The sequence below is a fragment of the Cyrtonyx montezumae genome, unplaced genomic scaffold, assembly GCF_038088225.1.
Source record: "Cyrtonyx montezumae isolate F1298 unplaced genomic scaffold, pur_monq_1.0 scaffold_19, whole genome shotgun sequence".
NCBI lineage: Eukaryota > Metazoa > Chordata > Aves > Galliformes > Odontophoridae > Cyrtonyx > Cyrtonyx montezumae.
Window position 1 is genome coordinate 9,127,691 of NW_027071925.1, and position 18,244 is coordinate 9,145,934.

Below are 18,244 nucleotides of genomic sequence, written 5' to 3' on the forward strand. Positions count from 1 at the left end.
GGACCCACGAGGTCACTGCTGGGAAAGCTCCAGCCCTAAAGGAGCTGGCTTCCCAGCCCAGTACATGTCATTGCAGTGTGCAGGGACAGATGGATGCTCAGTGACAAGGCATGTTTTGTCATAGTGTGGAGAGATATAAAGCCCCACGGGAAATTAAATTTATTAGATGCTTGTCTTTTAAAGCCAATGCACTCAGGCTCGTGTACTGCAATCCCCGTTAGAGACAGCTTTGATTTGACTGGCATCATTTTGCAGGTATATCTCTGGGAGTTACAACCACAGCTATTTGTCCTTTAGTTCTAAGCTCTCAGCCTTCAAGTTCTCTTAAGATAGAAACACATGGTCAGTTGGCTCAGCTCCTTGGCTCCTCACAAGTATTTTCCTCCATTGTTCTTTTATTTGTTTACACACTGCTGATGCCAGAGCTATGCACATTGTGATGAGGATGTGCCCCAGCACTGTTTCCCAACACTTAACTCTCTCCTGGAGGGGACCCTGCACCTCAACACAAGCAGATTCTGCTTAATTTGTCTCACCTCGAGCAATCCTGAGAACCCTCATGATTCGGATAATAGTGGGGTTAATTGGTAGCGAAGCATTCACCTCGATCTCTTCCAGAGTGATACCCATGATAGACAGCAGCACAATTGCCAGATCTAATTGGTTCCATCTGGAGACAACACAAAATGAAGTTTAACATCTACTAAGAAGCTGGCAACAGGAGGCAGCTTGTTTCACACGAATTCCAGGCATTTCAATGGCTCTCTCACTCAAACGAATCTGCAGCATTTTTCTGAGGGTATTATACAAACGCAGTTACGTTATGAAATCATTATAACTAACACAGCTTGTTATAAAATCAGCCAATGATGCTCTCGGCTGAAGGGAGTTAGAAACAAAGCAGTTCTGCACCCGGAGGCCGTGGGGCTCAGGGGTGATGCTGCAGCTGCTGATGGCCCCGGGCAGACCCAGCACACAGGGGATTGGGAGGACTGGACCCCTGAGGCAGTGCTCATGGCAAGACCTGCTCCGGGCATAAAATAACCCCTGGAGGGGTATGAGAGAGGAAATTTAGAGAAAGATGCCACACTGAATGCTGCTCAGCATCTGCATGAAAAGAGGTCCTTTTCCTCCTTGTAGGATTCTCTCTCTCAGGACAAACTGTTTCGATTCACTGAGCCCTCCTGGCTCTGTGGGCACATGGCTGGTGTTAGGAGGGGACCTGCTGCCCGCCACTGCACTGCTCTCTGTTTTTCTGCCCACCACACTCCTCCTCACACACACTCCTTTCCCCAACCCTCACCCCAGCTCAGTTCCAACCTGACACACCAAAAAGCATTCCAAAGGTTACACTGCTAACGCCAGGCTTTACCACCAGGATCCACAGCCTTGGGCAGCTGCCTCCTGCAGCCCCAGGCAGCCGAGCTGCGTTACCTGTCTTGGAAGAAGCGCCGGAACCCGAAGGCAATGAGCTTGGAGACAGACTCCAGGACAAAGATAACGGTGAAGATGTAATTGCAAATCTTCAGGGCTTCGTCGAGAACCTGTGGTGTGGACAGAGCTGAAGTTGGGTGGCAGCTCTGTGCTGCCAGGCCTGCCCTCGCCGTGCTCCACCAGCACTACTCAACCCCTCCCAGGACAAAAGGCTGCAGCCGTGACCTCAGCGGGATGAAAAATCTCCCACCGGGATCATCTATTCCAACCATCAACCCATCCCTGCCACGCCTCTAAACCATGTCCCCCAGTGCCATCATATCCACCCTTCCCATGAACGTCTCCAGCACCAACACGCCAAGAAGTCGTCCTGCTGGGTGCGGCACTGTATGGCACACTCAGCCTCTGAAGCGTCTGCAGGACCCTCACATCCCATACAGACCAGAGCCGCCCTGGGGCCCTGGTTCAGCCCTCTGTGCTGTCATCCCACAGCACACCGATCTTGAGGTTATGGGTCTCCATACCAGAGGCTTAGAGACAAAATGCTATTTTCCTACAGAAAATTAAAAAACAAAAGGCTGCCCAGGGTTGTTATGATAGAAGAGAAAACGTGTCGGCAAAGCAATGGCAGTAAGCTGCATGCCTGCACAACGCCAATACAGGCTCCACAGCCAGCAGCATTTCTCATCACCGAATGACTGAATCACACAGGAGCTGTCCGGGGCACTGGAAGGTGACCCAAACAGAAGACATAAATTGTGCTTGTTTCTTTCCACTGTTTGGCTCCTGTATGATAGGCTGGAGAATATTTTCCCCTTTCTTTATTGTCTTTTTTGTTTTTTTTACATTAAGTATTCAAACCCTGTGTAGTATTAGAGAATATTCCCTCCTATTGTGTGCTGTATTTATTCATTCTGAAAGTAGCTAATAAAAATAAGTACAAGGTATATGGCAAAAGCACCTATTTCCATCTCATTCTTACGCACAAGAGGCTTGACAGCCCAGGACACGCTGTTTTTATTTCCAGTATATGACCAAACCCAGCAACTGAGTGTACTGATACATTAAAATGTATTTTAAGGACCAGCACATAACCCAGTGCTTGTGAAAATTAAGCCCTATGGGACTTTGGGGATTTGGGACAAACTTCGCAAAGCAGAAAGACTTCACAAGTGCAACTTTTTCCCCTTCTTCTCTCTTGCAAGAATATGAAGTCAAATAGAAGGTCTTAATAATGATCCTTCGTAGCTAATGACACAAACACACTCCCATCCTGACTATCAGAGCAGTCACCTATAGCAAACTAGAGGGGAAAGGTGCAACAGGCTCCAGGTATCCATGGACATAGGCTGGGCTGGAAGCCAGGCACAGGATGGGTACCTTGAGTGGTGCCAAGGGATGGGCTGGCCATGGCGAATGGGGCCCCCATATCAAAGAGCAAAAGTGGCCTTAACCATGCCCCACCGGCCACACCGTGCCCACCAGTGCCCTGACCTTCGGCTGCTGGTAGTGCTCCATTGCCATGGTGATCACGTTGAGGCCGATGACGCCCGTGATGAACAAATCCAGGTAATGGCTGGTGCACATCTGGTGGACCAGGAAGCGGAAGCGGGAGTAATCCGAATAGTAGGGCTTGCACTGTGCCTCTGCAGCGGGAGGAGGAGAGCGGAGAGGCACGTCAAGTCACTTCTCTGTGTCTCCCTGCCATCAACGCACCCTCACTTTCCAAAGATGACAAATTCTAGATTACAGCAACATGCCGTTGTCTTCTTCCCCTCCCTCCCTCTTTGCTGGCACCTTACCACCTTTAATACACAGCAGGCCTCCCATCACTGTACATCCATTAAACATCCTGAGCGGGACATGCGCTATACTCAGCCTTATGGCATCCGGGATGAGGTGAGCTGGGAGCACTGTGGTGCTGAGTGTTTTCACCACTGGGAAATTTCAATTAAGTTTAAATTAAGCGGACAATTTTTGTCACTGCTGAGCTTAGAAAGTCCCCAAAGCATCCAAAAGCCCAATTAGTGGTCAGATGTTGGGGACAGATTTTAGTACCAACGGCTTAGAAATAAAGGGCATTCAGTTAGCGGTGGTCTTTGAAAGAGAAGTAATTCGGCCCTATTATGTTCTTTGCAATAAACTGTGGAGAGAACAAAATTCAACACTCTGGCTGTCAGAGCCATGAAAAATGGTCCAAAAAATACCACGGCAAAGCGATCAGTCAGCCTTAGCGATTAGAACATAACGATCCTCCGTTTATACAAGATTATCAGAGTACAGATTTCGCTGCTCAACTCGTTCCCAGGGCGGGCTGCCTCACAGCGACACGTGCTCTTTAGACCCCGAATGTTCCTACAGATAAACTCATTTACTCACCTAATCTCTAATGAGGAAATGCCAAGGCTGAGTATATAATTCAGTACAATTTTCAAGGAGGCATTATAATGCAGATTGAAGTGGAAAGGACTGTCTTGAATATGTCAGAGTGTAACATCGCTCTACTAATTAGATGATCAAGTGGTTATGAAAATCGCCGAGCTGTAAGAATTACACGGCTTGATATTCGCTGCAAACGTACAGCTCGATGCATTGCTCCAAGCAGGAAGCTGGGCAGAGCGGAGCCGTGAAGCCCGGGTTTCAGCTGCCCTCGGGGAGGACTAATTTGAGAAGATTAAGTTTTGCCTGGAAATAGAATTCACTTTGTCGATAGTCAGCGGCATTGCAATCAAAACCACAGAATTAATGGTTTTGCACGCTCTCTGCTTCACGACGAGATCCCGAAAATCGGACTTTGTTTTTTTTCCATAGAGACAGGCTTTTCCCTACAGCCCAGGCACCGGAGACACAAACCAGGGAGAAGTTTTATTCTGTAGGGGTTTGGAATGTCCGCAGTTCGGCCCCACTGTAGTCATGGTAGGCAGTGTTAATATTGACTTCCTGACCTGCAGTGTGCTGTAGGGGATCTGTGCTGGAGTGCTGAAGCACGGAAACTCATCGTGCAGACCTTGCCATCAGTACCACGCTGAACCTATTGACTGCTTATAAAAAAAGCAGGCCGGCAGCTGCTGACTCACACGTAAGACTATGGCAGATATCACTGAATCTGCATAAATCTCCATAAAGTCAAGATATCTCTATCGCATTATGCTAAATTATGAGTAGCAAATTAACTAAAATGTTTGAATACAATTAAGTCAGGAACAGGACCTATTTTTATGAACCAACTTATCATCTCAGTAAGCAACGCCATCGTAATTGGATCACTTACTTCTCTACATCTATGTATAATTCACATTCAAAAAGAAAAATGTCAGTGTTTCTGCCTTTCCTTGCAGTGGATTTACTTATGAATAATTACTCTGGAATACATGTTTGTTCGGCTTTGATGGACAGGTAATTCCAAATCCTACAGAATAGCACCAACACCGTTAGAACAGAGAGAGGATTTAGAGAGAGGCTGAGAAACGTCTCCCGTGCAGGGATCTGCACCCAGATGAGCTGCTGCGTGACCTTATAAGCAGGGTTGCTAATTGCTCGTCAATCCTCCCCCTCCACACAGCACCACTGCTCTCTCTTGGCTTTCCTGGCACATCCTCAGGGTTCCCATAGCCAAACGTCCCCAGATGCTGCCTTAGGAAACTGCCATTGGTAAACGCTTTGTCCTTCACCGTCAGCTCTGTGACGAGGGGATTTGCCAACCCTGTTTATAAACCACACCAGCACTCCTTGCACCGTGCTCCGCGTGCTGGCCATGCAAATCAGTGCAGTGCCGAAATCACCCGGCAACGAACCAACCACACACCGACAGCATGCTGCCCGAGCAGCAGGCACGCAGCCCTGTGCCTAGGGAGGCAGGGAGCTTCTGAACACACCCACTGCTTTTCTGCTATTGCATCAGGAGCACCCATTTAGGACCAACGTGTTTCGGCACGTCAGTCGGGTGTTACTCGCGTGTAATTATCCCGTGCCAAGCCCCTGCCCCCTATCGCACAGCGTTCTTCGTAAGTATCGCAATAAAGATCTAAACAATACCAACATCTTGGGAAATACAGACATCTGTTAAACTCCAGGTGGTGAACTTCACAACTAACACAACACCACATTACTGTACTGTTACAATACACTGTGTCAAGAACAACGAGAGCTCTGGGTTAGTCTCGGTCATCACGGAAAGGTTAACTGCTTCCCGGCACACGTGGCGTTAAAGAGGCGAGAAGAGCAAATGAACAAAAGAAAGAAGAACTGGCAGAATGAGAATGTGAGAAAATGGGAAAATACAGCAAAAGCCCACTACGAAACATCAGCTGGTGAACAGGATGTAAATCAAGCTGCTTCACTGTGGCAGCAGGCCGGGAGCGGGCTGAGGGAGCTGTCTCAGATGGAGATACAGCTCTGCTGGGCACAACCAGCTCAGGCCGTGGGTCACAAGCAATTTCCTCCTAGCCCAGGTAGGATGTGCAATTGGCAGAGGGAGAATGGTGGCTCCAAAAGCCCTCCCTGGAGACGGGCTGTGCAGGGCTGCAGCAGCAGGGTTAACGCCTGGCGTGGCAGCATCAGCCTTCAGCTCATCACCGCTTCGAGCCCTCTGCTCCGGGAGTTTCCCGAGCAGACTTCCCCTGCTCCTCCCTGCACCACCTCACTGTCGGTGCCAGGCAGATATGACAGCCCTACAGCTGCGGTCCCTGCAGGGCAGCTCGTGTCACTGCTGGCACGGGGCTGCCTCCCAATATCACCCTGTCAAGAGAGAAATTGCTGCTCTCCCCACAGTGCCTTTGCAGCCGGAGCTGTGTGGGCGCAGGAAATTGGAATTCACGAGAGTGGGACAATTCCATTTCAATCTCCTCCGGCTTTTTCCTTCTTCTGTAATAAGGGAATTAACTCCTTTGCAGGTCTGGGTATATCTGGAGGACGGCAGCAAGCCGTGAGCAATGAGCCCATGACGCAGCTGGATTTACAAACCGTATCAGGAATATGATTAGGTTAAAAAGTAGTTTGCACTGAAGGAACTTTTTGCTTTTTCTTTTTTGTTTAAACAGAGCGTTTTACTTGGCTTTTATTGTACTGAATGGATTTATATTGAATAAATAAAAAGCAAAACAGAAAATAAATTATTTCCACTGTGAAGTTTCCAGTTGTGACAGAACACAGATTTACAAAAAAAAAAAATAAAGGAAAAATATAAAACTGCAATATGTCACTGAGCACCAGGCAGCCGCACACACACCACCCCCCGCATCATCACACCAAGAGGACAGAGGACCACGGCTGTGGGATCCCCCTGAGCTGCAGGAGGGCCACCCCCCACCCCACTGCCACCCCATGGGGGCAGCCGGGCACCCCTGCGTGTTCTGAGGTGAGACCCAATGGAAAGGCAACGAAAGGCAACACAGAGCACAGCCCGGGTCTGCATGGGATAGCGGAGGGGACTGGAATGAGTTCAGTGCCTTAAAAAGAAAATAACGTCACCAGGCTTGATGCAACTCCCCAGGACCAGAAGAGGCTTCAGGACCATACAAACAGGGGACGTGGCTCACAGCCCAGCAGGACCCCAGCACCGCTCGAGGTCCAACAGACAGCAGCTGCAGGGAGGACAGGGCCCACCAAGGACAGCAAGAACAGAGGCAAAGAAACAAAAACACTGGGAAGGAAAGCGGGAAGGAGGGTCAGGACTAAAGCATGTTGTGAGAACTTCCACCACCGCCCCAGAAATAGGAAGGTGGGAACCTCCATCCCCTGAGCTGTCCCTCGCACTCAAAGCTGGCAGCTCTCACCTTGCCGTTGTTGCTTTATCAGTACACCTGGCACTGTGTGACAGACGGATGGAGCTCTGCAGTGGGAAATTTTTCACAGGTGAGAGTTTTAACAGCACAATTTTCCCAGAGTATTATTTCTGTTGAAAATTACAGATATATTTGTTTCTATGTTGGCAGATTATTCAGGCTAATAATTGTGAGCTACGAATTAAACAAAACCTGCTTGCCTGATCAAAGCTTCTCCTGAAAGTAAAAAGGGACAGGTTGATGGCAGTGCATGGCAAGTCACGGGGCAGGGCACGGCCTGAGTCCTGCAGAGGGCACAAGGCAGTGCCTTTACTCCTTTTAACCCAGGAGAGGCCCACGGATGGAGCAGCTCTCAATCAGTGTCCAGAATTCATAGGTTTGGTAGAACTACAGATACCCCTCATCGTAGCATCGTGCTATGGCTTAGGTTGGAAGGGACTTGAAAGATCACTTAATTCCAGCCCTGCTGGAGGTCGGTGTGGGGCTGATCCTGGGCCTCATCCTGCTGTATTGTACCTCCCTGTGCGGAGGCAAAGGGTGGAGAAGGAATAAAACAACCTCCTTCAGCAGGTCTGCCCACCCACCCTGCCTGCCCTGCAAACTGCTCAGACTCCTCAGCCTGTGGTCGGAAAGCCAGAGTAAACAAATCAAGGATCCCTTTCACAGCCCAGTCATTATTCTCTGAGAAGAAACAAACGAACATCAACAACAAAAAAAGAACCAAAAAAAAAAAACCACGAAGAGAAGCCATGAGACGTCTGACAGCGCTTTAACAAAAACCAGAAGAAAAAAAATGACTGAAAAAAAAAACAGAAGATGACCAAAGGATAAATTAAGGATTTGCAGGTGTCAGTCCTGAGCCAGGTCGGCAGACCTGCAGTCAGAACGAGACGTGTGCCACGAGGGAAGCACCCGAGCCTTGCACCACACACATGGTTTAGTGGGATGCCTCACAGCAGCGTGGCCAGCCGTTAGTTACACAGCACTGCCATTCACGTGGGACGAGACGCGACAGCTTCCCAGTACCTTGCACTGCACTGGCTGTGCTCTCCATTAACACATCATCCAGCATTAGATCTAAAAGAACGAAACGGCATTAATCATCCGGCAGGACACGCGGCAAGACTTCCCTTCCCCGTCAGAGGTGCCCGTGGCTCTCCATTGCCTCCACTGAGTATCTCCTGGCGGATCCTCTCCTCGCATCTCATGGAGGGCGGGCTCGGGTACTGGGGCTCATCGGGAAAAACGAAGGGCTCTCGTGCTCTTCCCACGGTGGAAGCCCAAGAGATCCCCAAGTGTGCCCTGGCTTGGTGATGAGGAGGAGGAGGAGGCAGTCCTGAAGGACAGACCGGGTACCTGAGGTAGGGCACACATCCTGCTGGGCCAGCGCCTGGCAGCAGCCACTGCATTGCCCACACCTCACCAAACCGGGGGGGGTCCCACACACTTCTCTGCTTTGCAGATGTCAGACTGGGGAACTGCGTTTGAAAAGTCTATGAAGAAAAACAACTGTTAGATGGCTACATCTGGCTGCATGAAGAACAGACATCCGTAGGTGGGTTTGGGCACTGAGGGACGCTCAGGACGCCCTGCCAGAAGGAGCCCCCATGCAGTTGTTGGCACAGTCCCTAACTTGGATTGCCTGCAAGCTCCTGCCATGCAGGATGAAGCTAAGCAATGGTATCTGTCAGCTCTGAGGGCAAAGCTAGACACGGTCGATTAAAGACAACGTTTTGCTGAACACGAACAGGGAAAACTGTTGTGAAGAGATTTGGAGGGCTTCAGACTTTGCTCTTCAAAGGCTTTTATGGCAATTGAATTCTCAGCAATATTTGATCCTCAATAAAGCAGCTGTTTATTGCCTCTTTAATTAGACATTTCATAGGACTGAATGAATAACTGTATCTCCAAGGACGGTTTGTGATTCCTTCCTGCTGGGAAACTGCCCAGACTTAGGTCTTTTCTTCATCTAGTTCCTCTAGCATGATAAATAAGGTCATCCATAATAACTATACATCTATTTTTCTTCTACGTCTGCCTTCCAAAACTGCAACTTTAAATAGGGATATTCCTATTTGGTGTTTATTTCTTTTTTGTGTTTAAAAGCATTTTCTACACCATTGGCCTAAAACAGTGTCTGCGAAATTGGGCTGACCAAAAGAGGTTCCCAGGCAGCACCAATTCCACCTGGATCTCACTTAACTGAGAATAGTCTGAAGCATTTATAGGGAAAGAAAATGGCAGATAACCAGTTCTAAATTACCCAAAAAGAGTAATGGTCACAATTCATTTAAAGAAAGAAAAAATTGCGTACCCATCCCAAGAATCAGGGCTCACCAAACACTCCAAAAGGAGGGACCTCCAGGTAGAGACCCTTCCCTTGTGGCAGCCAGCCCTGAAATGAGGCTCAGGGAGGGGTGGAACCTTCTGGTCACACAGGTGAATTGCTTTCAGCTGTGTTCCCAGGGTTGGCTGTTTCCCTGCTCCAGGTGCTCAATCATTGATTGAGGCTGTGACTCAGCAGTTCCCCTACAGTGTTTCCATCACTCCCAAGGGAAAACTCCATCTTCCCATGGAGCCAGGCCCTTGGCATAAAGCAAATTTTGATGCCCAGAGGCTGGTGTGATAACCCTATCGGTTACAAAACCTGGGAATGTAATGGCACATAATGAGAAGGGAAAGTGCTGCATGTGTGCTGAATGGTGAGAGGCTGAGGTATGCTTGTGCTGTGCGGCTGTGCAATTAGGCCTGCCACAGCTATTAAATGCCTCTTGGGTTATTCAAAAAAATAAAACAGACTTAATATTACCAGCTCTCAGAACAAGTGCTTGATCAGACAGTCTCTTAAATAGTACTGATGTCTGCCAGAGATAGAGAAGAGATGTGAAAGGGGACATGGAGAGAAGCAGGAGGACAGACTGGGGGGGAAGAGTGAGGCCATGGACGTGAAGGGCAAAGGAGAACCTATGGGCAGAGGAGACCACATGAGAAGAGTACATCTGACCCATCTGCCTGACTTGCTCCTTAATTTTTCAACCAAAATAAAGTAAAAAACAAACAAACAAAAAAAACCCGAAGACAAAGATAGAAGACTGTTGACAGAGCAGAGGCTGAGCACCTTTCCCTTTCAAAGCATCCTCTAGGAGGTCTTCAAGCGTGCACAGAGAGCTCAGGGCTCGGTGCAATTTGCATCACTGCCATTTTGCCTACTTAGTTACTCTTCTCCGCCACTTTTGCTTTCTAATCTGTATTTCTCAAGCAAATGCATTGATATGTTTCTCTAAGGGGTTTTTAAGCATTACTAGAACGAGATGCCTCCATTATTTTATTACACTCTTGAATAGCAGTGGTGCTACCGTGCCAATAAATAATCCTGCTTGATAAATGGGACAGGTTGCATCACTGTGGCATTACAAGGCTGTAATAAACCAAATAGTGAATCCAGTTATCAGCAACAGTGCTCATGACTCGGAAGATTGACGGTGCCATCCGGCACTGCTGATCTTTGCAGTTGTCACTATTTGTGTAACACTGAGCTCTGCCATCCAAGAAGCTCGAGGTCTGGTAATCATTATTTTTTGAATTTAAATAACCTCCAATGGGAAGGTCGTTGCAAATCACGCAGTGATTAGAAAGGCTTCCATGTCTCCTTGCTCAGCCTAAAACCACACTATTTCCTTCATGCAAATTTCATAGCTGGACATGCTTTTAGGAGAAGAATGATCACCAGACGCGAGAAAGGGAGGGGAGGGGAGAGGGGATTGTGTGGAAGGTCAAGCAGGACTCAGAAAGATGTGGAAAGACTACCGACCAGCCATCTGTTTCTCCTTACTCCTTCTCTTTTTCTCCAGCCGGCGAAGCCTCTTCTCCTCCCTCCTCTTGGCTTCTTCCTCCTCCTGGTGCTGCCGACACTTGTGGAAGTTCTCCACCACGACCCCCACGAACATGTTGAGGACGAAGAAGGCCACGATGAGCAGGAAGGAGATGAAGTAGAGGAGCATCCACGGGTTGTAGTTCATGACTGGCTGCAAAGGAGATGGAAGGCAAATGTCAGTGAGAACTTAAAAAATAGGGAGCAAACGTTTACAGCTCTTACGTCCACCGTCTCGACAGCGGGTGCTCCTCTGAGGCAGGGCAGCGTGCTCTGCTCTCTGTGACAACCTGTGCCTTCTCAGATGGCTCAGCAGAACAGACCCAAATCACAAAGTGTGCTGAGAACCACATAGCTACCATAGCCCTCACTGAAAACCCATGCCCACACAGAGCAGTTCCTTTCTCCTGAAATGCCCAGATTGCTCTAGAATTCACCTTCACTCTCCAGCAAGCACAGTTCTTCTGCTGCAGCCTTGCTACACCAACAGTGTGGCAAAATCTATAGGGAAAAGGCTGGCTTCAAACCCAGAGCTCCTTGCTGTGCCTCCCTCCCAGCTCACCTCCCCTTTTTGTTCTGGCCACCCTTGCTGGCTCATGCCCACAGCAGCACGTACCTGCTGGTCAACTCCCACTGCATCCAGGCCGTCGTACATGATATCCACCCAGCCATCCTTGGAGGCCAGAACAAAGAGAGACATCAGGGCCTAGAAAAACAGAGAAGAGTTGCAAGGAGTTGCAGGAGAGATTTTTCACTCGTAACACTTTACTCCTCTTTGCCCTTTCCTGTCTGGAGATCATCATTACCTGGCTGATAATGGGGCACTTTGATGCCCAAGGTTTCTCCTGGCAGCAAAAACCCATCAGTGTCAGAACATGGTTCAGCAATGAGAGCTAATTCGGAAACCACAAAGCTGAACACAAAGCAGCTTCGTTTCCACCCTGCAGGTCTCTGCTGCTCCCTGCTAATTAGTCCTTGCCATGCGGCTAAAATAAGGCAGTGTTGCAGAGATGGTTGGAAGTGTCCGGCTCTATTAGACAAGCTCTTCTGCAAGATATATTTGGTTTGTTATGTAGCAGTGAAGCAATTAAGTACTCCACAAAGCCACATGTGCTTGTTCTGTTCTGAAAAGAAGTGTGTGGCTGCTTGGAAACACCACCTCTGGGATTTACAGAGACAGAATGCTGCGTATGTGAACTGAATATTTACTGTGACTGGCAGTGCCCTGCAAGAAAATCCCACGGGATAATAATGCACAGGTTTAAAGTCAAGGAGGTAAAGGAGCAAAGAAGCAGATTACCGTGCTATTAATACCTGGCCGAGATTATCAAAATTATACTTGTGCCGGACCCATTTGTAGCTTGCTTCTGCACAATCCGATTTATTTGTGATGTTTCTGGTGTCCTCCCCCTGGCAGATAAAAAACTTGCCTTTGAAAAGCTGCAAAACACACAAAGAAGAGAGGAAAGGTAATGTCTCGGACCACAGGATTTCTCCACAGAGGATGGATATTTCTCACGGGGAATTCTGCACAGCCCGTGCAGACCAGATGAGCTGAGGAAAACAGCCGTGTTCGTGCGGGTAACCCACAGAGCACCTGCCTGATCTGCACCTAATGAGCAAACGTGTGATCTCACAGCGGTTCGGGAGCCCATGCAGTGTGCTGGGTGCTCCGGGTCAGCACACTGAGACCTGCGTGCTGCCTCCTGCTGCCGGGCTCATCGCTGGGCCAGCTCTGAGACCCAGCTAGCCATGCTGGCCCTGGAGCCACTGGGCAATGCGGTGTGATGGGGCCGTGCCCGCTGAGCACAGGTGGCACTCGAGGCACAGCCGATGTGCTGCAGCTGGGCCGTGCTGCGTGCCGGGCTGGCAGCGCTCCGGCTCGGGTCTGAATGCTGCTCTCCAGCCACTGCTGGGCTCTGAAGATATTCCTCATGCGAGACAGTCAGGCTGGTGCTGGGTACCTGATCCTGACCTTTCTTACTTTGGTGTAAGCCAGGAGCGATGCAGCTCCTGGGAAGCAAAGTCCTGATCTACAAACAGCAGCCTCCCTGCACTTAACTCCAGGCAGTGGCGGGGGACGAGGACTGCTTCAGACAGCATGATTGATGCCGGAGGAACGGGGGGCTCGCAGCCTGCCAGACTGCCAGCTTTGTTTGCTGACAGAAGCTACTCTTTTGGGGAGAACCGGCAACCCGCTTCTTAATACATCACCTGGGTATACAGAGAAATGATGCTGATGGGATTTGGTCTGCTGTTGTAGATGAGTATCAGCGGAAATAATAGCTAACAAGATAAACCCACACATTACTCCATGGGTTTCCTTCAGGAATCCACAGCAGCAGAAGGATGTTCTCTGGGCATGCAAAGTTAATCACCATCCAACGCAACCATAAAACTCCTGGATGTAAGGAGAGTATTCCCTGATCTTTCCACAGAGAAACACTACCATGTGTAAGGCAGACAGGGGAGATATAGCTTGCACAGATCAGAAAGTTTTAATTAAGCAGGAAGGTAAACAACTGTTTTAATATATTGTCTATAAATGCAGTTTCTCCTGGAGCCGGACTGCATTGGAGCACTAACACAGCTTCTATCTGAGTTGGAAGCACAAGGCCCGAGCCCTACAAATGCTGCCAGTCAGAGCTCCAGCTGCCAGCACTGCCAGAAAGGAGAGGCCGAGGGATTGGAGGTGTACTATCAGCCTGTCTCTGGTGTCTGATTAATCACCATCTGCACGTGGACCAGCACCACGACAGAAGCAGTCTGGCTTAGACAAGATGTCATGAGAAGCTCCCAGGTCTGAATTTTCATGGCATAAAAGCTGTACTTTGATCTCCTTACGTGGAGAAAACCAACTGCAACTTTGAGGGATCATCTTTTTATAGCAATAGTTACGGCCCTCATCTTACACCCAATGACACATCGACATTAACAGGGAATTTTGCTTCCTGAATACAAGATCAGCCCTGCTCATATCCACCCCTGAAGCACACCAATAGTCACAACTTAGCATAAGGCAGCGAGTCACTGGGGGAAGCAATCACAACTAGCAGGGAGGAAATTCGAAGGGCGTACTGCAAGTTTTGCTGGCTGGCCTAAATTTTCCCATGTCTGAGTTTTATGCTGTTTTAGGGGATATGTTTGGGTTTATGAATCGCTTCAGTATAACGGATGGAGGTGGTTGTGCAGTGACACTAAGCCAATCTAGCTGCCGATGGTTACGGATGGCACAGTTCTCTCCTCTGTTTATTTTCTGTGCTGTATTTATTATTTATGCAGTATATTAGTATAAAATATTATATAAGACACTTTTCTGAAACAAAGCAAAGCAGAGCTGCTTCCCAAAGCTGGCTGCGACAGGCCGGGTACACTTTCAGAGAGAAATACGTGTTATGTCGGAGTATTTATATGAAACAATCTCTTCCTCTCAGGTAATGGGAAACCAATTAAATTGGAAACTCTGCCGCTTTTTCCCCTGGGTTCCTGCACTGCTGGGACTGAGGATATTGCTAGCAGTGCCAGCAGGAATCAGGCGTGGAGAGCTCTATTTCTGCAAGCTTTCAGTTATACAAACTGTCGGAATCTGAATGAATCTCCAGGTCAGAGTCTCTCTGGAGTTTACACACCAGTGATTCCAGCCTTGAAAGCCTCTATTTCCCTACTGCTTTCAGCCTAGAAGGAAAGTGATGTCCCCATGTTATCTCACAGAGTGAACCGGAATGGGATTTAAGTTTCCCTGAGCTGAGGTTTTCTGGCAGTACATGTCATGCTTCGGGCCTCACTCCACTGTGGTGTGGCCAGGGGAAGAAAGAAAGTGGAGAAATAGTTTGATTTATGTCCTGCTGGAGGCAGAGCAGAAGTCCTTGTGGCGGGGAAGGGATGAAGAAAGCCCATTCTGAGCCTCTGAGGGGGTCATCGTGTTGGCTTTCGTACCACTGCACGCAACAGAAAAGCTTCAAGAGAGTTCAACACATCAAGTGACACGCAGCCACGACTGGAACATCAGAAATAAATGCGCTCTGAGAGCACTAGGAAGGCCACGCTGTCCTGCTGAGGTGGGAGCGAGAGCTGCTTAAGCCCTTGGGTCTGATTCATTCTGAGCCATTAACTATGGCAAAATTACAGCTGCAATGCCAGCATGCATGTCTTGAGCACGGGCACAGGACCTCAATGGAACCAGAAAAAAACAAACCCAACCCTGCTCTGTGGCTCTGATCACTGCTACTCCAGCTACAGCTAGCGACACACGTGGCTGCACACTGTTGTTAGGCTGTATTCGTTAGTGAGCTTTTAATGGCTGATCAATAATGGGAACGCTGCTTCTTCCCTGCTGGAAGGAAGAATTCCCCAGGAAGGTTTGGTTTCAGAAGGGTGCCCGGTGCTACAGACACCTACAGGGACTCACCTGAACTCCCAGGATCCCAAAGATTATGAAAAAGGCACAGCAGATGACCACGATGTTCCCAATGGGCTTCAGGGATGACATGAGCGTCTCCACCACCAGCTTCAGTCCTTGGGCTCGACTAATGACTCTGTGGGGGCAAGGAAGCACAAAGCCTGTCAGCCCTGCCCCTGCCCAGTTCTGCCTCTGATGTGGAGAAGATGGCATTAGAGAATATTTTAGAATGGCAAATAACTACAAAATTGGGATGGGAGAAACAAGTCTGGAAGATTGGACTCTGTGGTTGTTGAGGGAGAGTTGTCTCAGCCTATGCCCACAGCCACGCATGAAAGAAGGAGAGAAGACCGCATGTGAGGAGCTAGGAAGGTCAGTGCAGGAGGAAGGGAAGATACACGGGCAATTTTTAAAGCTTGGAGTGATGATTCTATCTAACCCACTGTCTATCCTCTGTCCATTTCCTGATCAGCTTCTTATGCTGCCACTCACTGTGGCATTTTTCTCTTATTGAGGGCTCTCTCCTTTCCAGCCTGGCCCACGCCCTCCCTGGGATGCAGCCTCCAGCTTTGCTTCATCCACAAGCACACACCTGTACGTTGTGTGGCACATCTGGGACTGCAGAGGCCTCCCAGAGTGCATTCCTGTGTAGTTCCAGGCAAAGCTCCTCATTTCCCCGCTTCGGCAGAACAGCAGCAGCTGTTCTTACAGCTGCCTGCAGACCTGGTGGTAAAGCAGGACCTGTGTGCGCCTGCAGAGCTGCCCCTCGGTGCCCCCACGGGCTCAGCTTTGTGCCCACTGTATGGAAGCAGTGCTGGCATCCAGGGGGAACCTCCCCAGGGGGATCACAGGCATCCGACCTCCTTTCTGCAGCTCTGCTCTGCCATGTGCTGCATAACATTCCAGGCTACATGGGGAGGTGGGGAAGAATAATGAGCACATCACAACAGAAGCATGGCAGAGTATAAAAGAGGAGAAACTGTACTGTACTCTCAAAGACAACACTATGATGAAAGAACAAGGCTTATGTGCATTGGCTTACGCACATCTCTCCACGCTGGGAAGATGAACGAGGTGCTCAGGCTCACGGCCACGGAGGTGTAGAGCTGGGGCACTGACAAAGGCTTCTGATGGGGCTGCGTGCCCCCCTCCCGCTGCCAGCCCGAGCTCAGCATTTGCTGGCTCTGTACTCTGCCACAGAAGCTTCCAACTCAGCAGATCTGATGATTCTGTGATTCCGAGCTGTGCTTTCCCAAAGCAGAAATAGCTCCTGCAGCGGGAGGGCCACAGAAAATGTCCCCTCCTGCTTGTTTCTGCCTGCTTCTCTCTTTTGCCACCGAGTCTTCTCACCGCCTCCGCCGTTTGGCCCCAGACGCAGCTGCACCGCCTGGAGCTCCGTCACCTGGAGAGAACCCAACTCCTTCTCCTCTCTCCCCCTTTCTGGTCCCTCGTGCTCCCAGCAGAGATCCCCACGGACACGTCCCCGCGCCCTACGTGTATGGTCCGGCTGTGGGGTGGGGGGGACCACGGCCGAGCCCCAGGAGCCCCGTCCTGCCCCACACCCTGAGCAGACGCTGGGCCAGCAATGGCCCTTTTAGAGAGTGATGGCTTTAAACAGTGTCCTGAAAATGAAAAAATCATTTCCTACTTTTCTGGTTAAATATTTACACAACATGTCAAGGGTAAATCGTCAATTATCCCTTTTGTAAAGAAGCAGACGGTGATATTTTCATCTGCTCCCTTCCCAGCAGCACACAAAGGCAGATGCTCCTATTACTCACACTGGGTGTCCCTCCCAGGTAGCTCTCGTGGCTCCTTCATTCCAACACCTCAGATCTGCGGTATTTCAAGAGATGAGGAGGGGTTGGGTGGCTCAGAGAGCAGGAGCACCCCAGGCTGAGGTGCTCCAGAGGATGCTGTGCCCCCCATGCATCAGGCAGCTTGAGGCTGAATCTCTCTTCTGGATCCTCAGATGTTCTGAAGATCTTTGCCATCCCTCACATGTTTCCCTTGCACTGTCCTGAGTGAAATATTACAACCACAATATTACAGATGGGAAACTGAGGCACGGGAGCAGCACAGGTTGTGCTCTGAGAGGTCTGCAGGCATCTCGCTCCCGGATGCAGCAGACATTGGGTACACTGGGACCTTGGCTCAGGTGTTCTGCCCATAGCTACGCAGGGCAGAATGGATGTCAGGTCTTCTGAATTGAAGGCCTTTGGTCTAACTACTGGAACATCCTTAAATCTGGGGGAACGAGGGCAAAATTTAGTCTCCAGAGTCTGAAGTTGATAATTTTCTCCAACAGTTATTAAGGAAACCTATTCTAGAAATAATAAAGTGATTTCCCTTGTGGAACACTGCTTGGTATCCAGCAGAGATGGAGAAGAGGTTACTCCTCTGGCTCAGCAAAGTTGTGTGTACTGAGAAACAAGGGCTGAGAAGCTGCAGTGTTTGGCTGCTCTGAGTCGTGATCAACCAGGGAATTCCTCAAACCAGAATGCGTGAGGGTAAAAGCTGCTGCCATTGCAGCTCTGTGCCAGTGCTGTTTCCAGCCCTACAGGGAGAGAAGACTTGGAAAAGATTCTGAAAAATAATAGTTCTTACTAATGAAAACCTTCAGATCTTGGAGCTGCCTTGAAATGACGGTCGGACCCAACGCCGAGGCAAGTCCACGCAGACTCCTGCTGGCTCTCTTGAGAGTCTGATAACTCTCAAAGAAGTGCCAATGAAATACTCAGCGTTTCCAGATTGTGA

The 18,244-nt window shown here is 49.4% G+C and overlaps 1 protein-coding gene across 1 annotated transcript in view; it reads right to left on the minus strand.

The window, feature by feature from the left end:
• The window catches only part of CACNA1G (calcium voltage-gated channel subunit alpha1 G), a 100,476-nt gene that overhangs the window by 17,383 nt on the left and 64,849 nt on the right, over window positions 1–18,244 (minus strand). Inside the window, exons 24-31 of the mRNA XM_065735509.1 lie at window positions 15,497–15,623; window positions 12,403–12,528; window positions 11,705–11,794; window positions 11,029–11,242; window positions 8,244–8,294; window positions 2,929–3,080; window positions 1,435–1,544; window positions 537–670 (exon numbers count right to left, since the gene is read on the minus strand). Coding sequence (XP_065591581.1) covers window positions 537–670; window positions 1,435–1,544; window positions 2,929–3,080; window positions 8,244–8,294; window positions 11,029–11,242; window positions 11,705–11,794; window positions 12,403–12,528; window positions 15,497–15,623 — 1,004 coding nt within the window. The remainder of the gene's footprint in view (window positions 1–536; window positions 671–1,434; window positions 1,545–2,928; window positions 3,081–8,243; window positions 8,295–11,028; window positions 11,243–11,704; window positions 11,795–12,402; window positions 12,529–15,496; window positions 15,624–18,244) is intronic.